Here is a 26,241-nt window from a genome sequence, read left to right as displayed (position 1 = left end):
AGATTTTCTAAATAGGGAGAAGATCAGGAATTGGAGATGCAGAGGGATTTGGGAATCCTTGTGCAGAACACCCTGATGGTTAACTTGCAGGCTGAGTCAGGCAAATGCCATGTTAGCATTCATTTCAGGTGGTCTAGAATACAAGAGCAAGGATATGATGCTGAGGCTTTATAAGGCACTGGTGAAGCCTCACCTTGAGTATTATAAACAGTTTCGGGCTCCTCATCTTAGAAAAGGTGCGCTGGCATTGGAGAGGGTCCAGAGGAGGTTCACACGGAAGATTCCAGGAATGAAAGGGTTATCATACAAGGACGTTTGATGGTTCTGGGTCTGTACTCACTGAAATTTAGAAAGATGAGGAGGTATCTCATTGAAACCTTTCAAATGTTGAAAGGCCTAGACAGAGTAGATGTGGAAAAGATGTTTCCCATGGTGGGGGAGTCTAGGACAAGAGGGCACAGCCTCAGGATAGAGGGGCGCCCTTTCAAAACAGAGATGTGGAGAAATTTCTTCAGCCAGAGGGTGGTGAACTTGTGGAATTTGTTACCAGATACAGCTGTGGAGGCCAGGTTGTTGGGTGCATTTAAGGCAGAGCTTGATAGGTTCTTGATTGGACACGGCATCAGCGGTTATGGGGAGATGGCCAGGGAGTGGGGCTGAGGAAGAGAAACAAGATCAGCCATGATTGAATGGTAGAGCAGACTCGATGGGCCAAATGGCCTAATCCTGCTCCTACGTCATGGTCTTGTATCATCAACGTACCGCCTACAGCACCAGGGGTTCCAACACTGCTCTACCACCAAAAAGAATTATTGCTGTTCCATCCCCGTATCATGTTTTGGGAAATTTGGTCCTGGCTGTCCTACCTGCCTACATGTGGAGGCTAAAGAGCAAGATTCCAAAAATAAGGTCAACAAGGGAGTGGTCGGCTATCGGGCTGCTGGAATCGGTAGAGTAGGCCATGTTTAAGGACGCATCAGAGGATCTGAACGAATACGCTACAGTTGTTATGAATTATAAAGTCAGTCATGGACAGGAGTGTCCCCACAAAATCATTCAGTCTTCCCCAACCAGAAGCCCTGGCTGAACCAAGAGATCCACAATATGCTGAGGGCCAGATCAGGGGCACTCAGGACTGTCGACCAAGAGATCCAGGTACGACCGCCCGAAAGTTATCTCAAGGTGGCAGTTCTGGATCAAACTAGAGTTACAGAAGGGTGCTCACAGCTGCAGCAGGGCTCAACTGCTATCATCAAGTAACATGTGACAACAAATGAGTTCAATGTCTTTCATGCTCCCTTTGACTGAGAAAACATGGAGGCACCTTCACAAATTCCAGCAGCCCCCAACGACCCTGTGATTTCAGTCTCTGAGGCGAACATGAGAGCATCCTACAGGTGGGTGAACCTACAGAAAGCATCTGGCCCATACAGGGTACCTGTACTGATCTATTGGCTGGAGTGTTCACTGATGTCTTTAACCTCTCGCTTCAGCAGTCTGAGGTGACCTGCAGGCTTCAGTTATACCGTTTTCTTCAATGACTATCATCCAGTAGCACTTACATCCACTGTGATGAACCGCTTTGAGAAGTTGGTGATGTAACATATCAACTCCTGCCTGAGAAGTGACTTGAATCCACTCCAATTTGTCTGCAGTCACAATATGTCAACAGCAGATGCCATTTCATTGGCTCTTCACTGAATCCTGGAACATCTAGACAATGAAGATGCAAACATCAGGATGCTCTTCATTGACTACAGCACAGTATTCAATATTATCATCCCCTCAAAACTCATCAATAACTTCTAAGACCCCTAGGTTTCAATACCTCCTTGTGCAACTGGATCCTTGATTTCCTTAGTTGTAGGCCCCAGTCAGTTCAGATTGGCAACAACATCTTGTTCACAATTTCCATCAGCACAGGAGCACCGCGATGCTGTGTGCTCAGCCCCCTGCCCTACTCATCTTTGATCAGAGCACAACTGCGCAAGTGCAAGGACGTCAGCCAGTGAGAACAGCGAGAAGTGTTTAAAAGGAGACAGATTTATAGAGCAGGCTGCAGAATAGAGGGAGACAGAGTAGGAAGGCTTTGGCTCAACGGGGCTTTGGCGATAACTGGTCGAGGCGAGGTAGGTTAACTGTGTAGAATACAGATGGGAAGAATGTGAGTGAGGCTGGTGTTCTGTGCTCAGTGTCAGATATAACCATATAACAATTACAGCTCGGAAACAGGCCATCTCGGCCCTTCTAGTCTGTGCCGAATGCTACTCTCACCTAATCCCACCGACCTGCACTCAGCCCATAACCCTCCATTCCTTTCCTGTCCATATACCTATCCAATTTTTTTTTAAATGACAAAATCAAACCTGCCTCTACCTCTTCTACTGGAAGCTCGTTCCACACAGCTACCACTCTCTGAGTGAAGAAGTTCCCCCTCGTGTTACCCCTAAACTTTTGCCCCTTAACTCTCAACTCATGTCCTCTTGTTTGAATCTCCCCTATTCTCAATGGAAAAAGTCTATCCACGTCAACTCTATCTATCCCCCTCATAATTTTAAATACCTCTATCAAGTCCCCCCTCAACCTTCTATGCTCCAAAGAATAAAGATCTAACGTGTTCAACCTTTCTCTGTAACAAGGTGATGAAACCCAGGTAACATTCTAGTAAATCTCCTCTGCACTCTCTCTATTTTGTTGACATCTTTCCTATAATTTGATGACCAGAACTGTACACAATACTCCAAATTTGGCCTCACCAATGCCTCGTACAATTTTAACATTACATCCCAACTCCTATACTCAATGCTCTGATTTATAAAGGCCAGCATACCGAAAGCTTTCTTTACCACCCTATCCACATGAGATTACCCCTTCAGGGAACTATGCACCATTATTCCTAGATCCCTCTGTTCTACTGCATTCCTCAATGCCCTACCATTTATCATGTATGTCCTATTTTGATTAGTCCTACCAAAATGTAACACCTCACATTTATCAGCATTAAGCTCCATCTGCCATCTTTCAGCCCACTCTTCTAACTGGCCTGAATCTCTCTGCAAGCTTTGAAAACCTACTTCATTATCCACAACGCCACCTATCTTAGTATCATCTGCATACTTACTATTACTAATCCAATTTACCACCCCATCATCCAGATCATTAATGTATATGACAAACAATATTGGACCCAGTACAGATCCCTGAGGCACACCGCTACACACCGTCCTCCAATCTGACACACAGTTATCCACCACTACTCTCTGGCATCTCCCATCCACCCACTGTTGTATCCATTTTACTACTTAAATATTAATACCTAACGAATGAACCTTCCTAACTAACCTTCCGTGTGGAACCTTGTCAAAGGCCTTACTGAAGTCCATATAGACAACATCTACCGCTTTACCCACGTCAACTTTCCTAGTAACCTCTTCAAAAAATTCAGTAAAATTTGTCAAACATGACCTTCCACACACAAATCCATGCTGACTGTCCCTAATCAGACCCTGTCTATCCAGATAATTATATATACCATCTCTAAGAATACTTTCCATCAATTTACCCACCAATGACGTCAAACTCACAGGCCGATAATTGCTAGGTTTACTTTTAGAACCCTTTTTAAACAATAGAACCACATGAGCAATATGCCAATCCTCTGGCACCATCCCTGTTTCTAATGACATTTGAAATATTTCTGTCAGAACCCCTGTTATTTCCACACTAACTTCCCTCAAGGTCCTAGGGAATATCCTGTCAGGACCCGGAGACTTATCCACTTTTATATTCCTTAAAAGTGCCAGTACTTCCTCTTCTTTAATCATCATAATCTTCTTTAGATTCTTTTTACATTCTTTATATTCCTCGAGCACCTCATTTACTCCAAGCTGCCTATATTTATTGTAGATCTCTCTCTTTTTCCGAACCAAGTTTCCAATATCCCTTGAAAACCATGGCTCTCTCAAACTTTTAACCTTTCCTTTCAACCTAACAGAAAAATAAAGATTCTGTACCCTCAAAATTTCACCTTTCAATGACCTCCATTTCTGTTTTACATCCTTTCCATAAAACAAATTGTCCCAATCCACTCCTTCTAAATCCTTTCACATCTCCTCAAAGTTAGCCTTTCTCCAATCAAAAATCTCAACCCTGGCTCCAGTCCTATCCTTCTCCATAATTATATTGAAACTAATGGCATTGTGATCACTGGACCCGAAGTGCTCCCCAACAACGTTACCTGACCTATCTCACTCCCTAACAGGAGATCCAACACTGCCCCTTCTGTAGTTGGTACCTCTATGTATTGCTGTAAAAATCTATCCTGCACACATTTTACAAACTCCAACCATCCAGCTCTTTTACAGAATGGGCTTCCCAGTCTATGTGGGAAGTCTGGGAGACTCCCAGCCTCCCGGACAGCCACATCTGCGCCAGGTGCGTGAAGCTGCAGCTCCTTAGGGGCCATATTAGGGAACTGGAGGTGCAGCTCGATGACCTTTGTCTGGTCAGGGAGTGTGAGGGGTTGATACAGAGGAGCTATGGGCAGGTAGACACACTGGAGCCTTGGGAGACAGAGAAGTGGGTAACAGGAGAGGGAAGGGCAGGAGCCAGAGGCTGGAGAGCACCCCTGTGGCTGTTCCCCTTAACAATTACTCCTGCTTGAGTACTGTTGAGGGAGACGGCCTACCTGGGGGAAGCAACAGTGGTCGTGCCTCTGGCACAGAGTCTGGCCCTGTGGGTTAGAAGGTTAGGGAAAGGAAGAGGATGGCAGCAGTGATAGGGGACTCTATAGTTAGGGGGTCAGACAGGTAATTCTGTGGACGCAGGAAAGAAATGCGGATGGTAGTTTGCCTCCCAGGTGCCAGGGTCCAGGGTCCAGAATGTTTCAGATCATGTCCACGATATCCTGAAGTGGGAAGGTGAACAGCCAGAGGTCGTGGTACATATTGGTACCAACAACATAGGTAGGAAAAGGGAGGAGGTCCTGAAAACAGTCTACAGGGAGTTCGGAAAGAAGTTGAGAAGCAGGACCACAAAAAGTAGTAATCTCGGGATTACTGCCTGTGCCACGTGACAGTGAGTATGGGAATAGAGTGAGGTGGAGGATAAATGTGTGGCTGAGGGTTTGGAGCAGGGGGCAGGGATTCAGATCTCTTTATCATTGAGACCTCTTCTAGAGTAGGTGTGCCTGTTCAAAAAGGACGGGTTGCACTTGAACCCCAAGAGGACCAATATCCTGGTGGGGAGGTTTGCTAAGGCTATTGGGGAGAGTTTCAGCTAGAACTGCTCGGATGAGAACCGAATTGAAGTGACGGAGGAAGGGGCGGTTGGCTCACAAATAGAGAAAGCTTGGAGACAATGCGAGAGGGAGGATAGGCAGGTGATAGAGAAGGGATGCGCTCAGACCGATGGTTTGAGATGTGTCTATTTTAATGCAAGGAGTATTATGAACAAATCAGATGAGCTTAGAACATAGATCAGTACTTGATGTTGTGGCCATTACAGAGACTTGGACGGTGCAGGTCTAGGAATGGCTACTTCAAGTGCCAGGTTTTTGATGTTTCAGAAAGGACAGGGAGGGAGGCAAAATAGGTGGGAGGCTGGCACTGTTGATCAGAGATAGTGTCATAGCTGCAGAAAAGGAGGAAGTCATAGAGGGATTGTCTACGGAGTCTCTGTGGGTGGAAGTTAGAAACGGGAAGGGATTAATAACTCTACTGGGTGTTTTTTATAGACCACCCAATAGTAACAGGGATATCGAGGAGCAGATAGGGAGACAGATTCTGGAAAAGTGTAATAATAACAGGGTTGACGTGGTGGGAGATTTTAATTTCCCAAATATCGATTGGCATGTCCCTAGAGCAAGGGGTTTAGATGGGGTGGAGTTTGTTAGGTGTGTTCAAGAAGGTTTCTTGACACAATATGTAGATAAGCCTAGAAGAGGAGAGCATTTTGGAGATAGTGATCACAATTCTATCTTCTTTACCATAGCATTGGAGAAGGATAGGAACAGACAAGTTAGGAAAGTGTTTAATTTGAGTAAGGGGAAATATGATACTATCAGGCAGGAGCTTGGAAGCATAAATTGGGAACAGTTGTTCTCAAGGAAATGTACAGAAGAAATGTGACAAATGTTCAGGGGATATTTGCATGGGGTTCTGCAAAGGTACATTCCAATGAGAGGGAAAGGATGGTAGGGTACAGGAACCATGGTGTACAAAGGCTTTTGTAAATCTAGTCAAGAAGAAAAGAAGAGCTTACAAAAGGTTAAAAAAAAACTAGGTAATGATAGAGATCTAGAAGATTATAAGGCTAGCAGGAAGGAGCTTAAGAAAGAAATTAGGAGATCCAGAAGGGGCTATGAGAAGGCCTTGGTGGACAGGATTAAGGAAAAACCCAAGGCATTCTACAAGTACGTGAAGAGCAAGAGGATAAGATGTGAGAGAATAGGACCAATCAAGTGTGACAGTGGAAAAGTGTGTATGGGACTGGAGGAGATGGCAGAGTACTTAATGAATACTTTGCTTCAGCATTCACTATGGAAAAGGATCTTGGCAAATGTAGGGATGACTTACAGCGGATTGAAAAGCTTGTGCATGTAGATATTAAGTAAGAGGATGTGCTGGAGCTTTTGGAAAGCATCAAGTTGGATAAGTCACCAGGACCGGATGAGATGTACCCCAGGCTACTGTGGGAGGCGAGGGAGGAGATTGCTGAGCCTCTGGTGATGATCTTTGCATCATCAGTGGGGTTGGGAGAGGTTCCGGATGTTGTTCCCTTATTCAAGAAAGGGAGTAGAGATAGCCCAGGAAATTATAGACCAGTGAGTCTTACTTCAGTGGTGGCTAATTTGATGGAGAAGATCCTGAGAGGCAACATTTATGAACATTTGGAGAGGCATAATATGATTAGGAATAGTCAGCATGGCGTGCCTTACGAACCTGATTGAATTTTTTGAGGATGTGACTAAACACATTGATGAAGGTAGAGCCGTAAATGTAGTGTATATGGATTTCAGTGTTGGCGTGTGGCCAAGTGGTTAAGATGTCAATCTGGTGATCTGAAGGTCGCTAGTTCAAGCCTCAGCTGAGGCAGCGTGTCGTGTCCTTGAGCAAGGCACTTAACCACACATTGCTCTGCAACGACACCGGTGCCAAGCTGTATCGGCTCTAGTGCCCTTCCCTTGGACAACATCGGTGGTGTGGAGAGGGGAGACTTGCAGCATAGGCAACTACTGGTCTTCCATACATCCTTCGCCCAGGTCTGCGCCCTGGAAACTTTCCGAGGTGCAAATCCATGGTCTCACAAGAGTAACGGATGCCTAAAAAAATTATGGATTTCAGCAAAGCATTTGACAAGGTACCCGATGCAAGGCTTATGAGAAAGTAAGGAGGCATGGGATCCAAGGGGACATTGCTTTGTGGATCCAGAACTGGTTTGCCCACAGAAGGCAAAGAGTGGTTGTAGATGGGTCATATTCTGCATGGAGGTTGGTGACCAGTGGTGTGCCTCAGGGATCTGCTCTGGGACCCCTACTCTTCGTGATTTTTATAAATGACCTGGATGAGGAAGTGGAGGGATGGGTTAGTAAATTTGCTGATGACACAAAGGTTGGGGGTGTTGTGGATAGTGTGGAGGGCTGTCAGAGGTTACAGCGGGACATTGATAGGATGCAAAACTGGGCTGAGAAGTGGCAGATGGAGTTCAACCCAGATAAGTGTGAGATGGTTTATTTTGGTAGGTCAAATATGATGACAGAGTATAGTATTGATGGTAAGACTGTTGGCAGTCTGGAGGATCAGAGGGATCTTGGGGTCCGAGGCTATCAATCGTGGGATTGAGTTTAGGAGCCAAGAGGTAATGTTGCAGCTATATAGGACCCTGGTCAAACCCCACTTGGAGTACTGTGCTCATTTCTGGTCACCTCACTACGGGAAGGATGTGGAAACCGTAGAAAGAGTGCAGAGGAGATTTACAAGGATGTTGCCTGGATTGGGGAGCATGCCTTATGAGAATAGGTTGAGTGAACTCGGCCTTTTCTCCTTGCAGCGACAGAGGATGAGAGATGACCTGACAGAGGTGTATAAAATGATGAGAGGCATTGACCGTGTAGATAGTCAGAGGCTTTTTCCCAGGGCTGAAATGGCTATCACAAGAGGGCACAGGTATACGGTGCTTGGAAGTAGGTACAGAGGAGACGTCAGGGTTAAATCTTTTATGCAGAGAGTGATGAGTGCGTGGAATGGGCTGCCAGCGACAGTGGTGGAGGCGAATACAATAGGGTCTTTTAAGAGACTCCTGGCTAGGTATACGGAGCTCAGAAAAGTAGAGGGCTATGGGTAACCCTAGGTCATTTCTCATGTAAGGACATGTTCGGCACAGCTTTATGGGCCAAAGGGCCTGTATTGTGCTGTAGGTTTTCTATGTTTCTATCTTATACTCTTGACTGTGAGGCGAAGCACAACTCCAATGCCATAGTTAACTTTGCTGACGACATCGCTGTCGTTGGCTATATCAAAGGTAGTGATGAATCAGCATATAGGAGATTGAAAATCTAGTGGAGTGGTGCCACAACAACGTTCTCTCACTTAATGTCAGAGGTTTATGAGCCAGTTCTTAGCAGGGGATCAGAGGAGGAGAGGGTCTGCAACTTTAAGTTCCTCAGCATTATTCTTTCAGAAGATCTATCTTGGGTCTATCCAGCAGCGTCTGTACTTTCTTTGAGGTTTGTTAAGCTTCAGCATGCCATCTAAAACTTTGATTAACTTATATAGATGTGTGGGTGGAGAGTATACTGATTGGTTGCATCACAGGCTGGTATGGATGTACCGATGTCCTTGAGCGGAAAACCTACAAAAAGTAGTGGATACAGCTCAGTGCATCGTGGTTAAAGCTCTCCCACCACTGAACACATCTACAGGGAGAACTGTTGCAGGAAAGCAGCATCCATCATTAAACACCACCACCAACCAGCTTATGCTCTCTTCTCACTGCAGCCATCAGGAAGGCCGTACAGGAGCCTTGGAACTCACCACTAGGTTCAGGAATACCATCAGGCTCTTGAACCAAAAGGGATAACTACACTTGCTCCCACACAACCAATGAACTCTTATTCTTATGCTCAATTATTTATTGCTTTTTTTTATATTTGTAGTTTGTTGTCTTCTGCACACTGGTTGCCTGTCCATGTTCCAGAGTTTCTTTGTATTCATTGCGAATACCCACAAAAAAAGTGAAAGTGAATGGTGACATATACAGAATGTACTTTGGTCAAAGCTGAAAGTAACTTTATTATGAATCTCCAGGAGATTTACGGTGGAGAGTGGAAGAGATTAAATGGTACCAATCTGTCACCATAGTCCCATTCATTTGTTACCATAAATATTACATTTGAGAGGACTTTTAAAAATTTAGAATAAAGCAGAAAGGTTCAAGGTTCCCTATCACTAACTACCCTGGAGAGATATCAATCTCAAGACCAGTATCTTCTGAAGAAAGCTTTCCATTTTAAGAATTATGATTAATGAGTTGGTGGTGATTACGTCTGGCAGCCATATTCCTGAATTTAGAGATCTGAAATATGGCTTGTAAACTGCAGATTGGTCTCCATGACAAAGAAATGTTGATGATGAAGCTGAGATTAGTTTTTACTTGGAAAACGGTTGAGGGAAGGTGTAGATAGGCATAGAGAACTGACTGCTGGGATTAACAGTCACTGTGTGTTCATACATTTCTGTAAGCTATGCTACTCACATTGCCACTGGTGAACCTCAAAGCCTGTCCCAGTTACTTGCACTCAGCTAGAAACAGGAGGGAACTGACTATTCAGTTTGTTTCATCACAGGCTATAATTTATAATTGGTGATAAGTTTCCCAGGTCTGCATTGTTCTACAATGCTTGGTGGAATGTACAGGTGTGACCAGTCACGGAGGGTCCTGAATCATGTCATTCAACTGCAAGCTGATGCTGTAACAGGAAATTTGGGATGCTCACTCCACATTAATATTTCTACACTACTTGAGTTTCTCTAAACCCAGCACTCCCAAGCTTCTAAATGTAGATAAATCAGTATTGCTACTCAAAACTAAACCTTGTTTTACCGGCTATCTAGATAGTCTGGAGGTATGTGACCATTAATTGTGGACGTCAGGGAGAAGTTGAGGGAACCTATACCAGTCCTTATCAAGGGCTCAGTAGTGGAAAGAGTGAGCAGTTTCAAATTCTTGGATGTCAACATCCTCGGCCCAACATATGTTGCAGAGGCACATCAGTGGCTATAATTCATGAAATTTGGTACGTCACCAAAGACTAGCAAATTTCTACAGCTGTAGAGTGGCGAGAACTTAACTGGTTCCATCACCATTTGGTATGGAGGAACCATTCTGCAGAGGGTTGCAAATTCAGTCTGTTTCATCATGGCCATGAGACACCCCTACCCCCATCGAAGACATCAATGCCTCAAAAAGTTGGCATATACTACCCAGGATATTGCCACCTTCTGATGATTACTACCAAAAAGACACACACAACAGCTTTGTCATGTCTATATGGATAAAGAATTCATGAATCTTACCCTTTTTTTTGCTCTCTTTGCACTACTTATTTACTGTAATGTATAGTACATATTATATAGTGCACTGTGCTGCTGCCAGGAAAAAACCTTTCATGACTTGCTGTTTGTCTCAGATTTGTCATTAGAGCAATTAAGTGGTTAATGTTGGTGTAGAAATTATTTTTTTCTGTTTCCTTCCTTCTCCACAGACCTACCTAAAGGAAATTTTGAGAGAGATTGGTATTTACAATGTAAAAGGAACACACAAAAACACATGGGAACTAAAACCTGAGTATCGGCATTACCAGAATGAAGACAAAAGTGAATAGAGTGTACAATGGCCAAGAAATATAACTCCAGCAAATGAGAAGCAGTTTTAGCTTCAGTCAGTAGAGCTGAACTGTAGAAACTTACTTACCTTTGCAAAGGACGTTTTTAAAAAAAGCTGAAGGAAGGGATCAATAAGTTATGTTCTCATTTGAATTGAGAAAGCTTTGTATCTTTGTGGGGCTACGTTTGTAAAGTCAATAAAGTAATGTGCTGAAGATCTTTCTGGAGGTGATAGTATCCTTGTTATAAATTATCAGCTGGTCATCTACTTTACATGAAATGGTAAACATTACTATGGGTCCTTTTCTTTTCCATTGCTCAAGCCAAAAACTACTTAAAGCATGAAATAATTCGTGCTAGTTTTCAATAACTGCAATTGTAAGAATTCTTAACGGTGTAAAAATGCTTCTTGAAAAATAACATCTGTTCGTGAAACTGGGCAAAACCATAATTTGCTGTGTGATGAGATTCAGGACCTTCAAGAACATGTTGCAGTCTCTTGAAAAATGAAAGTGCTCCAGCTTTGAAAATCTGAAATTCACAGCAGGTCAGGCAGTATCTCTGAACAGTTCCAATGATCTTTCATTTGAACCATTAAGGTGTGTTCTTTGGAATTTTACATCTAAGTGACACGTGGACAGGTTAGGCAGGATCTTTTCCTTGGCAGAAAGTAGAGATCAAAAACCGATTTCACCCACCTCAACTTCCTGCATGGCATACCTTTACCTGGTCTAGAAATGCAACCAGCCAAGGCTCACAGCTGGGACCTTGGTTGGCCCTTCTCAAACCATCTAGCTTCCTACTCCAGCCATGGGGAATTTGGGGATTTTATGTTTCCAATTATTAGGTTGGTGGCTGTTTAAAACAATTGAACAGTCTAAGGAAATCCTGCCCTTTATATTATGGGTATTTTGTGAAGATGAGACTATAAATTTATTCTTGGGTGAAGGGGATGGGTCAGAACTCCTCCCGGAACAAAGTCCAAATGCCTTTGGAGGCATTTGATAAATGACATACTATATTTAACATAGATACCAAAATAAGGGCTACTCTATTAATCTTAATTGTGTGCTATTGTGATTTTGAACAGATATAATTCGCTATATTATGGAGTGTGAACAGTACTCTGTTTGGTATTATGACTAAATGCTCAGGAATAGGCAGAATATAAATGAAGAACTTGAATCACTGGCTGAATCCAAACCTAATGGTTACACTCAAAACTGTAGGGAGATGGTAATTTCTGAACCAAGATCGAAACCTGCTAAAAGCTGGATTACTGATCAGTTATCTTTAATAACTTATTCAGGCACCAATTTAAAACTAAAGATTTTCAACACCAGGGCAATTGTGTAATGAATCCTCCCATCTCATTGAGGATTTGCTCTGTCCCTGTGACTCCAAGTCTCCTAAACTCCACATGTTCAATCAGCCACCAGTTACATGACAATGACACAGGCTTTTACCTTTTTAAAATTATTTGAATGAGTATTTGCATCTCAGATGGGCTCCTATTTTGCAAGCGACTACAGCAATCTTCACCCATTTACTCTGATTAATTTTTGCAATAGAGGTTTTCATTTTACTTGCACAATCCCTTGGGTTTAGTACTTTCTTCTCTTCGCCCAGTTATGGAACTAGATGTAGGTTTTGCACAGCTTGTGTTATGTCTTAAAACATTACATTTTTGAACATTTTAGATCTTGAGAGATTCCTCCCCACAACAACAGAAGCACCACCACCACAATAGACTAGAGTTCAACATCATTGCTCACCACCAGCTCAAGGATGAGCAATAAATGACAGACTTGCAGAGATTGAGCATAAAGCCACATTGACTATCTGAGAACCAGATAGAGTAGGCACCATCAAGGAAATGTTCTGCCTGTTTTCTTTTAATCTATCCTGTTGTTTCAATTCACACCTTGGTGGCAAATATGTAGGCAATGCCTGGGGCAGAAAATCCACCATGCAGCTGCACAAGTTTACAAGTGAAATGAAGATATGAAGCCAATTTTTGTTATACAAAGTTTCAAAAATCAGAAGTTATACAAGGATTACAGAAGCACAGGCCCATTGGGTGTGGGGATGTTAACGAGTGTGGCAGAAATTCCTACCTGTGCTGCAGAGTCTTCAAATTTGACATTTTAAACTTGCAAAAAAAAAAGGCCAACTTTCTTACACCCAAGTCACTGAATGAGAATGAAACCTTATAGACATTTATCTTTCCCAGATTGTCACTCCTGGTGTAGACGACCTGGCCCAACTGGAGCCAGAACAAAACTGTCGAGTTGCAACATGAGACTACAGGTGTTGGCTGTATGGCACAGCACATTATTCTGGAGCTGAGCAGGACAATCAGCATCCATGGAGAGAAATGGTCTGTCAACAGTTTAGGTCAGACTGGATAGGGGGAGAGATTGAATGAGAGCTGAGAACTCCCCCACCCCTCTCCTTAAAGGGTTTGATCCAAATGTCAACTGCCCATTTCCCTCCACAGATGTTGCCCAACAGAGCTCTTCCAGTGTTGTGCTGTAAAATGGTAGGATCCTTCCTGTTGTAATAAGGAATTAATTACACCCCGAGTGACATCTGTCATACTAATCAAGTCTTGACCAACCCCCCGAGCCAAATATAAATATTTTAACGTGCTTTCTTTCGCACAAAGTCTAAGTTATAACAGTATACAGGTAAGTCAGTAACACTTTACAGGGAGCAAACAAAACCATTAAATAACAAATGAGAAATTCTGCCGATACTAGAAATCCAACCAACACAAAATGCTGAAATAACTCAGCAGGCCAGGCAGCATCTATAGGAAAATGTATAGCTGATGTCCTGGCCCAAAACATTAACTACTCTCTCCCTCCACCCCCCATTGATGCTGCCTGCTGAGTTCCTCCAGCATTTGTATTGCTACTATTCAACTACATTTTTTCTGGATTTCAATCACTGCAATTCAGTCAGCAACGGTGAATTAGGATTTGTGCTTCTGAACTATCTGTACAGGTTGGTATTTATGTATCCTGGAAGATTCTAACTCGACTCAAGAATGCAGGTACAGCTGCATAGCCATTGTTGAGGCAGACAGGGCCATCAGCACAAAGCAGCAGGGCCCGGGAGCAAAGAAATTAACCCATGTTTGGGCATTTTAAGCAAAACCAGATTAAAGGAGTCAAGGCCAAGGGTTAAGGACAAACAGTGCAGCTCATTACTCCATGAGGTTTACTTGTCTCAACCCTGAAGCATAGGGCTCACGGACTGGTTTCAACGTTGAACCTTATCCTGTGGATTTTTCTTAAAGTAGTGTGTAGCTATCTGCAAGTCAGGTTGCATATAATATATAACTTTGAATTTTACAAGCAAAGGTGCAGCAGCCTTTAAGGCAAATCTAAACTTTAATGATCATACCATATATACAGTAATTGAGATGCATGGCCTATGGACATGTAGCTGAATGGCACTGAGTTTGTTTGACACTGCATTGAAATTTATTACATTACAATCCACCAAGATTAACACTGCCAAGTGTAAATCTGTTGCACCATATTACAAATATCTGGCATTATTCATTCAAAAGATGCAGTTCTCAGAACTGGAGACAAAACACTGCATAAGTTAAAGCAAGCAAAACTTAATGGGTTGCCAAACATGCACAATTTCCATTGCCATGGAAACCTGAATGATTTAAACAAGACATGCATTTCAAGGAGCTCAATCATCACAAATGTAGCCATTACGGGAACTTAGATGTATGCTTTCAATCAACTTGGAAAAAGCATACAAGTTATATTGGTATTCCCCAAGACCACATTCAAGACTGGCCCATGGCAAAGCATCACTTTATTTTAAACTGTCCACAATGAAGTAAGAGTTGATGCATTTAGTGTGATGGGAAAACTCCATGGCAGTAGCAAAAATATTCCAGATGCAATTCAGGATTTAATGAGAAAAATTCCCAATACAAAGTGCAAGGTGATCACTGGAGCAAGAAATCCAGCTCTCCATTAACACAGAAGGGTCAATAGCAATCATTTTAAGCCAGGAATGACTCTTGGGAAAAGCTGAGGGGTAACCTGCCCTATTAATGGAAACCCTCAAGGGCAGTAAACCTGGCAATTTTTGAACTCTGAAACATTGATTTAACTGCACAGGACAAGTGCCTCCTGCTCAGTTACAACTAACACATTTTTAAAGCCATACCTTCAGTCATACAAGACACCTGAACAGCTTAAATGTAAATTTAAAATAAAGTTTGCCCAATCAATGTTGGGATCCAGAGACAAATTTACCAATGTAGAATTCATCATTGACAAGACAACACCAAGACATTTATTGAAAGACATTCACACTATTTACAGAGAATCTGAAGTACTGGAAATATTGAGCAACACTAATTGTTGGAGCAGCTCTAAAGGGTCGCAGCATGAAACTCTGAAGGATTATACCCTACCATAGATGCTGCCTGACTTGCTGAATTCCTCCTGCATTTAGTGAGTGTCACTATTTACATCAATTTACCCATATTACCATTTTAACTTCAAACCCTCCCCCAATAGATCTTGTACTAGTCAAATCCTGAATTGAGGATTTTATGGGCATCATGCAACAGCGCCTGGGAATTACATCACCAGCCATTGCCCAAGGATCAGATATAAAAGATCCAATGTTTCCACATTAGGAACAATACAACCAATCCCAGCCTGAACATCAGTGCAAATCAGACAAGCATTATGGGGATTAATGCACTTTAGTACAACTCAGTAAACCATTACTTACAAAACAAGAAATACTGCAAATGTTTAGCAACACACAAAATGATGAATCAGAATAAACAGTCAACAATTCCCCTCCTCCATGGCCCACTGTCCTCTCCTGTTACCCATCACCTCCCAGCTTTCTTCATTCCCATCTAGTCTAACCTAACACCTGTCCCTCCTTATTCTGGCTTCTGCCCCCTTCCTTTCTAGGGCTTGATGAAGGATCTCAGCCCTAGTCAACTGTTTATTCCCCTCCAGCGATGCTGTCATACTTTAGTTCCAATTGTGTGTTGCTCAGTAAAACAAAGTTAATCGCCAATAATGAATCAGCTCAGTGATACCAGTTCCAAGTTTATTGCAGGTAATATGAACATTAAGTCATTGTGATTGACAAATTCAACATGATGAGTTGCAGGCAGATTTACTGTAAAATAAAAAGAAATCCAATGTTAGTGTCCAGCTTTTGACCAGACTTGCAGCATTTCATGCCATTAACAAGATGTAGCTGAAGCAATCCAAAATTACTCCCATGTCTACCTTTATTCAATCTGAACTGCCATAAAGAAGCAGTCAGAAGATTGAGGAATTTTAATCTGGCATCTGAATGCAAACCAAAAAGTCACTAAATTTTACTTAAGGTCTATCAGTAGATGCACTTGTTTAACATTGAAATAAATTCATGTTTAAACTTAAGGCTGAGAGACATCACAAGCTAATTTTAATGGCGGAAACGCATACTTCAACACAGAATTACACTAATAATCTAAAAGTTACAATTTAAAAATCCATAGCCTTTCCCCACAATCCCTAAACAGATTCAATATTGCTGTTGGCATGTTTTACATACAGGCAAATAATGGATAAATATTTTCCAAATACTTACACATTTCTCAATTTCCAAACCATCCTTGAAGAAAACCATATATGGAGTACCATCAGAACGGTAATTTAGTAATCCAACCATTCCATCGACATCCATACTCTCACCTACATAAAACTAAACAAGTTCTTGAATTTAGTATCAATCTGTCAATTCAAGCTTTGATCAATTGCCAGTTTCAGATCCCAACATGCCAGAAGTCACAACAGAACACTGGTGCTGTGCTTAGCCCAGTACCATGAGCATTAATACCTTATTCCTGGCTCAGAGTTCCACACGTCTGTGTTGGGACCGATTTTTATATGTCAATGATTTGGATTACCGAATTGATGACTATAAACAATATGAACACAGGTGGAGGGGGAGGTAGTTTTGAGGAAGTAGAGACACGACAGAGGACTTGGATTAGGAAAATGGTCGAAGAAATGGCAGGTGGAATAAAGTGTTAGGAAGAGTATAGTCATGCACTTTGGTAGATGAAATTGACTTCTAATTGGAGAGAAAATAAAACCTGAGATGTAAAGGGCCTTGAGTCCTCGTGCAGGAGGTTAATTTGCAGGTTGAGTCTGGCGAAGAAGGCCAATGCAAAGTTAGCAATGATTTTGAGAACTAGAATATAAAAGCGAGGTGAAGATTTATAAAGCACTGGTGAGGCCTCATTTAGAGCATTGTGAGCAGTTTTGGGTCCCATATCGTAGAAAGGATGTGCTGAAACTGGAAAGGGTTCAAAGGAGGTTCACAGAAACGACTGCAGGATTAAACACCTTGTCATGTGAAAACTGTTGTAAAGGCTCTGGGCCCGAATTCACTGGGATTTAGAAGAATGAGGGGTGACCTTATTGAAGCCTATTGAATGGTGATAAGAGTGGATACAAAGAGGATGTTTCCTATGGTGGGAGAGTCAAAGACCAGAGGACACAGCATCAGAAGAGGGGTGTTATTTTAGAACAGATAAGGAGAATTTCTTTAGCCAGAGTGGTGAACCTGTGGAATTCTTTGTCACAAACAGCTGTGGAGACCAAGCCTTTATGTATATTTAAGGGAAATCTTGACAGAACTTGATTGCTCAGGGCATGAAGGGCTACAGGGAGAAGACATTTTAATCATTTGCTTCAAAGCAACAAACAAAAAAAGTTGTTTACCTTATAGTCTGCAAAGTGTTTTAGAATATCTCCAACAACCACCTTAGCACTGTCAGTAAAATTTTCCAACGCTTCTGGGTTTTCTTTCTCAATTTTTTCTTTCAGGCTGTGGTTGAGATAAAATTATGACTTTTTATTACATTGGCTGCTTCAAGAACAATCCAAATACCTTAATCAAAATCAAGGACTCAATGCTTCAAATCAGATCCTTTACGTTCAAAACATCTCACTACTTTCCACACTAGTGATAAGAAGCATTGCCAGAGGCTATTCGGCAAGACTCCAAAATATCTGCTTCAGCCATAGAACTAGTCACATAAAATTACACTGTATGCAGACGATCAAACCCTCCTGTATCAGTGCACCACCTTATACAATGCATCAATTCATTTAGCATCTTTTCAGCTTATAAAATCAACTTTACAAAATCAGAGGCTCAGACTCAAAGTGTTTTCCTCTGCGACCGTTTACTTAGGCATATTTATCACACCTACGTTTGATTAATTGTTCAAAGCTAACTTTACAGAGTTACTTGACAAGATCAAACAGGACCTTGAGCGATGGAGCACTCTTCCCATTTCTTGGCTTGGCCGAATATCCTTGCTCAAAATGAACATTCTTTGTCTGCTCTACCCGATATGAATGATTCCAGTCATTTTCACCCAACACTTAAAAATAATAAATAGCAGATTTGGTTCTTTCATTTGGAACAAAAAAAAGACCCTGTATTAAAATATCTAAGTTACAGCTTCCCATAAGTCCAGGGGGTCTGGATTTTCCAGACATCAAAAAATATCAATTAGAAGTTCCTTTTTATCTTGTGTGGTTGACTAGGTTTGCAGAGACCCCTCCTCAGTTTGGCTGGACATTGAAGCCTCACAAACAAAATGCCCTCTTATTAAGTTGCTTTTCCTCAATAAAATGAAATCAGTTGAGGAATATTGTCACAATCTAATAACAATTAGTGCAACAAATTGAGGGCAACGCAGCGAAAATATCACCCTTCACTCCAATAACCGGCAGTCCAGCTTTTCAGCCTAGCATAATGGATTCTGGATCCTGGATTTAAACTTTGGATTTCTAAGGGTATTTTCCATCTAGATTTGTTTGATGAAGGAATGACAATGTCTTTTAGTCAAATAGTACAGAAATTCAACGTAACCAGCAAGGATCTTTTTCATTTCTTTCAGATAAGAGATTATATACAGAAAAAAAGTCATTGTTAACTGATTTCTATAGTTCTGACACAGAAAAGAGGGTATTTCATTCTAAGGTGAAGTCTCCATCAGTACTTTTTACAGCATCCTGAGGGAATGAATGTTCTTGTGGAGAGACTGAGCAGCTGGGAAGGGTCTGGGAGGAAGAGCTGGGAGTAGAAATTACAGCTGAAACATGGGAAGACATCTGTGATAATGCAAAGAAAATTTCAGTTTGTAATAGAACTAAAGCATTGCAACTCAAAATTCTGCAAAGAGCCCATCTGACTCCAGATCATGTCTTAAGTTAAGACAAGGGTTTCTCCAATGTGTTCTAAATGTAAATACTGGAACTTTCACCCACTGTTTAGGACTTGTCCCAAGCTTCACGCATATTGAGTGATATTTTGGGTGAAATGGAAGAGATTCTGAAGATGGAGCTTGAACTGGACCCAGTGTCTTTTCTCTTAGGCTTACCCAGCAGTTGTATTATTAATGCACATCAGAAAAGACTTTTTAACATCCTGACTTTTGTGGAAGGAAGAACATTTTACTTTGTTGGATATCTGATAAGGCCCCTATACAAGCTTTAAAGGAAACAAAAGGAATCAAATCAGTGCATGAAACATTGATTGTTGCTGCACCAGTGCCGTTTGTCTATATTAATCCGAAAGAGCAGCAGCTCTACCACCACAGCTACAGCAAGTTTGAATACTTTGCAATTCTCCAGTTTTCTGCATCACTCAAGATGTGGTCTGTCTTCAGTCACAATAATAGACCAACAATCTGCTTAAATTTAAATCTAACATCAATGATGTGTGTGTGTGTATATATATGTAAAAACATCACCCATAAACTGGACATTTCTACAGGCACAGTGGTACACAAGACAGTTTACGGCAAGGATAAAATCTACAGATGAATTACAATACCAACAACTGTACTTTTAAACTGCACACACAAAATGCTGGAGGAACGTAGCTTCTATGGAAAAAGAGTACAGTTGATGTTTTGGGTGCAGACCCTTCTGCAGGGCTTGTACTTTTCATGTCTCTATCGAACACGTTGTTTTAATCACTCATAGTTCAGGCTGGAAAAAAGTTTGTCAAGCCTTACCTTTACCCTTGTGTTTTGGATCATTGTCTTGTTGCATCATCCAAGTTCCATTAAGCTTCAGCTGATGGACCACTATCCCAACATTCTCCTGTAAAATGTCTTGATAGATTCCAATTTACTGTTCCCAACAAATGCAAGCTGTCCAAGACCTGAGGGAGCAAAGTAGACCCAAACTATGATGCTCCTTCCACCATGCTTCAGTTGGGACGAGGTTTTTGTGTTGGTGTGTAGTGCCTTTTTCATCCAAACAGCAGTATGCATTTCTGCCTGAAAGTTCAACTTTTGTCTCAACTGTCCACAGAATATTGTCCCAGAAGAGTTGTGGTGTATCCGGCTGGTCTTTTGCAAACTTGAGAGATGTAACACTTTAATTTGGAGACCGGTTACCTCCATGGTCTCCTTCCATGAACACCATTCTTGTTCTTATAGTGGACGTAAATAGAGACTTTAGCAAGTTCTCAAGATTTCTGCAGGTCTTCTACTGTTGCCCTTGGGTTCTTTTTCATCCTCCTTCAGCATTGCACATTGTGCTGTTGGTGTGATCTTTGCAGGAAACCCACTCCTAGGGAGAGTAGCAACAGTACTGAATTTCCTCCATTTGTAGACAATTTCTCTCTGCGATGAACACGCAAGTCTTTAGAAAAGCTTTTGTAGCCTTTTCCAGCTTTGTGCACCCCTACCATTCTGCAAGGTCCCTTGAAAGTTGTTTTGATTAAGGCATGGTGCGCATAAACAGATCTTTCAACAGGCTTTGCCTGTTTCATAGGGCAGGGAACCTCTACAACCCACACCTCCAATCTCATGGATTGGAACACCTGACTCCAGCTTTTGTAGAAGGCATTACCCGAGAGGTTCAGACACTTTTTGGATTCTAGACTGCAGTTGTTTAAATGGTGTATTCAGCATTGACAAAGAAACACAAATGTTTTGTGTTAGTAGTTCAGGTAGTTTGCATTCGTCTATTATTGTGATTAACATTAGAATACCAGGTAACCATAAACAGATCAACATACATCAAAGTTGCTGGTGAACGCAGCAGGCCAAGCAGCATCTATAGGAAGAGGCGCAGTCGACGTTTCAGGCCGAGACCCTTCGTCAGGACTAACTGAAGGACTAACTCTTCCTTCAGTTAGTCCTGACGAAGGGTCTCGGCCTGAAACGTCGACTGCGCCTCTTCCTATAGATGCTGCTTGGCCTGCTGCGTTCACCAGCAACTTTGATGTATGTTGCTTGAATTTCCAGCATCTGCAGAATTCCTGTTATAAACAGATCAAACTTTTTCTTACAACTGTACTAAGATAGTTTAATTCAACACAACCTGGGAAGGCAATCATGTTACCCATTTGAATTCAGGCTTACTACTCACCGTTTCATGTATTCCTTTATGTAATTTCTGTAATCATTTTTGTTGAAATAAGTTTCTTTGAGATGGTGATTCAAGATAATGTCAACTCCACTGACCGTTAGAGCATCGGACTGTTCAGTAGGACATTCTTGGGAAGCATTGCCACCAATTAACGAGTCATCAATCCCTCCTTCCGTTCTGCTAATATACTTGGGGAAAAATATGTCATCGATACAGTATCAGTATTTGACAGGTCTAACATCAGAATCTGTATCCAACAAATTAATTTAGTGATTGAGAAGTTGATTTGTAAACAAAAACTCTAGAGAATTCCCTGCAGAACAGCCACAATAAGAAGCCAGTGCGGAAAAAAATGAGAACTTTAACCCTTCCTTATAAAGTTTGCTAACTGAACTAGCCTCTGGCCTAGTTGCATTACTGAACAATGAACCGAGCGTTCTCTCACCTTCCCCTCCACCTCGTAAGTAATACCCTTCGGGCCTTCCTTGATCTTGTAGATGTCGGAGAACATCTCATCTCCTGCCAGGAGAAAGAAGAGAGGGCCGGTCAGGCGCAGTTACACCGCCTCCCTCCCTCCCCCGCGCCCGCGGACTGCGGCCTACAGCTTCCAGGCCGTGCCGACGGAGCGCCTCCCGGGTAGAAAAAATCGACGTCGGGGCTTTCTCCGAGAGGCAAGCAGGCGCACAAGGTGCCCCCGCCAGCAGCCCCGCACTTTTCATGGGAGAAACCGAGCGGCGGCAGTACTGACCCGAAATCATACACCGAAAGAGCCTCATGGCGATGGAAGGACGCACCCGACGGTCCCGCAATCCCGACCGAAAAGGGCGAGCAATGGCGCACCCACGCTTATATAGACGTCGTGACCGTGACGTCAGCGTACGTCGCCGGTGCGCGAGATTTCGATGACGTCGAGAGCCCCACCCCTTCCCCCCCTCTCAGAGATGCGCTCGGGTTCCCCAGGGGTGGAGTGTTTGTGTAATGTTGTAAATTAGCCATTCTTCTTCATTACTGCATGCATATAAAGATACGTGATTTGCGTACGCGATGACGTCACCACGCGATAAGCGCGCCCCTCACAAAGCCAAAACGAAGTTGAGACCCGTCTCCTGGTCTTCTCCTTGCAATTACTTTTCATGTTTCGGAGTTACAAAACCTAACAGCGGCGACCAGGGAGTTAAACGCTGGCGATACGTTCGAGTTTTCAAAACGCATCGAGAAACGGTCTGATTTTTAAAATAGCAGCGTAGCAAGTGCTTCTTTGGGAACAGACAGACCCTCCAATTTTCAAAAGAAATAGAATTCATGAGTTTATAAACAGTAAGTACCGGGTGATGATAACAGCTTTTTAAAAACTCAAAAAGATCGGAAAGATCAAGGTGTTTGACAACTGGCTCACCTATACTGAGCAAATTGAGCAGTATTTTGAAGCAACTGTAATAGCCAATGAGAAGTGTATGCTAGTTTTGTAGAGTGCATTGAGTTTAAAGGCATACAGTTTGCTTGGCAGTTTAACTGCTCCAACCTAACTAGCTGAAATGAGCTTTGCTAATATTATGAAAATAATGTAGGAGCATTTAGAACCAAAACTGTAGTCGATCACTGAATACTTTTAGGTTTCAGTAGGGGAATCAAAAGGAATGGGAGTCCATTACATAGAAACATAGAAAATAGGTGCAGGAGTAGGCCATTCGGCCCTTCGAGCCTGCACTGCCATTTATTATGATCATGGCTGATCCTCCAACTCAGAACCCCGCCCCAGCCTTCCCTCCATACCCCCTGACCCCCATAGCCACAAGGGCCATATCTAACTCCCTCTTAAATATAGCCAATGAACTGGCCTCAACTGTTACCTGTGGCAGAGAATTCCACAGATTCACCACTGTGTGAAGAAATTTTTCCTAATCTCAGTCCTAAAAGGCTTCCCCTCTATCCTCAAACTGTGGCCCCTCGTTCTGGACTTCCCCAACATCAGGAACAATCTTCCTGCATCTAGCCTGTCCAATCCCTTTAGGATCTTATACGTTTCAATCAGATCCCCCCTCAATCTTCTAAATTCCAATGAGTACAAGCCCAGTTCATCCAGTCTTTCTTCATATGAAAGTCCTGCCATCCCAGGAATCAATCTGGTGAACCTTCTTTGTACTCCCTCTATGGCAAGGATGTCTTTCCTCAGATTAGGGGACCAAAACTGCACACAATACTCCAGGTGTGGTCTCACCAAGGCCTTGTACAACTGCAGTAGTACCTCCCTGCTCCTGTACTCGAATCCTCTCGCTATAAATGCCAGCATACCATTCGCCTTTTTCACCACCTACTGTACCTGCATTCCCACTTTCAATGACTGGTGTATAATGACACCCAGGTCTCGTTGCACCTCCCCTTTTCCTAATCGGCCACCATTCAGATAATAATCTGTTTTCCTATTTTTGCCACCAAAGTGGATAACTTCACATTTATCCACATTAAATTGCATCTGCCATGAATTTGCCCACTCACCCAACCTATCCAAGTCACCCTGCATCCTCTGAGCATCCTCCTCACAGCTAACACTGCCACCCAGCTTCGTGTCATCCGCAAACTTGGAGATGCTGCATTTAATTCCCTCATCTAAGTCATTAATATATATTGTAAACAACTGGGGTCAATATATATTAATTACAGCTTATGTGGTTGAGTTGAATTGAGCATTGTCAGTTCACTAATGGGTTTAATGATGTAAAATGAGTTGTAGTCAGGAATGAAAATGAGGGTAAACAAAATTGTAAGGTCTAAACAGAAGAAAATCTGCAGATGCTGGAAGTCCAAAGCAACACACACAATATGCTGGAGGAACTTCATAGACCAGGCAGCAACTATGGAAAAGAGTACAGTCGACATTTCGGGCCGAGACCGGTTCTGATGAAGGGCCTGTGCCTGTGCTGTACTGTCCTTTGTTCTAACTCCAGATTTTTATTTAGTTATCTGAGTTCAAACTCTCCAGTTGCTGTGGTGGGATTCGGAGAACTCGAGTCTGGGGAGATTGAGGTCTCCCCTTCCTTCGGTCCTGCTGAAGGGTCTCGGCCCGAAACGTCGACTGTATTCTTTTCCATAGATACTGCCTGGTCTGCTGAGTTCCTCCAGCATTTTGTGTGTGTGCTGTCTAAACAGAAACCTGCCCAGCCAAACAAATTGTGTTACCGTTGTGACGGGGCCTCACGTAAACCAGTCCAATAAAAAATTAAAGGCAATATTTGCACAGAATGCAACAAAGGGCACATTCAAAGAGCATGTTGGGCAGACAAGAATAAAAGAGGAAGAGATATATAGTCCAGTTGTAGTTTCAGAAAGAGCACTTTCTGTATGCTGCCGATGAAAAGTATGATAATGATGAGAGTGACAGAGGACTGGGTAGCCTAGAGATTTATAACGTGAAATCTAACAATAGACAAGTAATATGGCTCACACCAGAAGTGAACGGCAAATGGATTAAAATGGAATTGCACACTAGCTCAGCTGTTTCAATCATTCCACAATTACCAATACTGAACAGAAGCCTGCAACTAACCAACTCAGAACTTGTACTGGAGACAAGGTAACTCCTGTGGGAATGACATTGGTGACAGTGAAATACAACATCCCCAAGCCACACTGGTTGTGTATGTGGTAAAAACAGAAGGGCCAGCATTGTGGGGATGTAAGTGGTTGAGGGGACAGCTACAACTGGAGATCCATCCACTGTTAGGATGCCATATCCTCTGCAACAGAGTCAACTGGAAGTGAACTAAAGAAGGTACTGGGTAGTACCACTACTGCCTCCATGCTGTGCACCACGAGCCATTGCCCAATAGAGGGCAAACAGGTCTCTGCTGGAACCAAGGTCACCACTTTGGTAAGCACAATTTCAGCAGCTGAGTTCTAGTAATCATTCACTGCTGAGAGGTAGGAGTTCTGGTGTTTATACCGACTGGAGGGAGAGATTCAGAGAAACTGGTCAGTCTGGTGCAGCAAATATCCTCACTAAGAGGGGGGTACTGCACAGTTGCACATATCAGTCCTGAATTAACAAGGAGCAAATTTTACATGTGGTGCATGCCTGAAATTAAGAAGAAAGAGTCCTCGCTACTCAGAGAGACATGTAGTACATCCGGGAAAAGAAACTCTTCATCACCAGGGAGTGCCAGAGACCTCCAAGCTGGAACGTTCCTCCTCCCCGACCACTAGTTGATTATTTTCCGTCTGTATCTCGTTTCAGTTATCACTGCACCAGTGCCTTGTTCCATTTCTCCATTCAGATTTCCTATTTTGTTGCTCATTCATTCGTTCTCTACTTCCCTACAAACCAATTCTCTGGTAACAATTCTTTGTTCAACTCCATCCCCTCTGCACTTGGGTTAAAGATACTGAACTTTGCCATAACTACTCTGGTTCTACCCAGCTTGGCCCTTGTTACAGAAACAATGTTTCAGGACCCCGGCCTTGTGTTGCTTACATTGATTCAAAGTAACGGAGAAGTTCCAGCAGGTTTCACTGCTGGGAACAATCACATTGAGGAGAAGTCACTGATTTGCACCCTTGAGATCAATTCAATAGACATCCATGTATTGCCAAATAAATAAACCTCTACCCATAGTTCTCAGTTCATTGTGACTGAACAATAATTTCACATCTTTGCAATTTTATGCAATGTGGTAATTGGGTAACAACAGGCCTTAATAAATATTTCCAAATTGCTTTATTGTGGAATGTTTCTTCTTATTTGCAACGTTGGCCTCGTGCATGTCTCTGAGCTCAGTGCTCAAAGACCCTGACTCCTTCAGTATGGAGATCCACAGCTAAATAGGGTTTTTTTAAAGAGGTCTGACAATGATGAAGGACAAGTTCAATTGTAGATTCGGGACACGAACTATTCCCTTCTACTG

The 26,241-nt window shown here is 42.5% G+C and overlaps 2 protein-coding genes and 1 non-coding gene across 4 annotated transcripts in view; 1 reads left to right on the top strand and 2 right to left on the bottom strand.

Annotated features, from left to right (window-relative positions):
• Positions 1-11,128, top strand: part of gtf2f2b (general transcription factor IIF, polypeptide 2b) — a 162,622-nt gene extending 151,494 nt beyond the window's left edge. The window contains exon 8 of one of the 2 annotated variants that reach the window (XM_063051161.1): positions 10,763-11,128. In XM_063051161.1, the coding sequence (XP_062907231.1) occupies positions 10,763-10,882 (120 nt within the window). In that variant the 3' untranslated portion in view covers positions 10,883-11,128. The remainder of the gene's footprint in view (positions 1-10,762) is intronic. The other variant, XM_063051160.1, reaches the window with a different exon arrangement.
• Positions 11,129-15,978: 4,850 nt separating this feature from the next.
• tpt1 (tumor protein, translationally-controlled 1) lies at positions 15,979-22,205 on the bottom strand. The gene is made up of 6 exons (XM_063051157.1): positions 22,092-22,205; positions 21,789-21,862; positions 21,344-21,531; positions 17,666-17,771; positions 16,527-16,640; positions 15,979-16,067 (listed from the first exon to the last, which is right to left on the bottom strand). The coding sequence occupies exons 1-6, from the start codon at positions 22,117-22,119 to the stop codon at positions 16,065-16,067; spliced, it is 513 nt and encodes a 170-aa protein (XP_062907227.1). The 5' UTR covers positions 22,120-22,205; the 3' UTR covers positions 15,979-16,064.
• Positions 16,171-16,299, bottom strand: LOC134348815 (small nucleolar RNA SNORA31). The gene has a single exon (XR_010018491.1). It is a non-coding gene; the product is annotated as a small nucleolar RNA SNORA31 (small nucleolar RNA).
• Positions 22,206-26,241: the final 4,036 nt, after the last annotated feature.

The sequence above is a fragment of the Mobula hypostoma genome, chromosome 6, assembly GCF_963921235.1.
Source record: "Mobula hypostoma chromosome 6, sMobHyp1.1, whole genome shotgun sequence".
Taxonomy (NCBI): Eukaryota; Metazoa; Chordata; class Chondrichthyes; order Myliobatiformes; family Myliobatidae; genus Mobula; species Mobula hypostoma.
The sequence above is the reverse complement of the archived record's forward strand: the minus strand, read 5'-3'. Positions and strand labels throughout refer to the sequence as shown.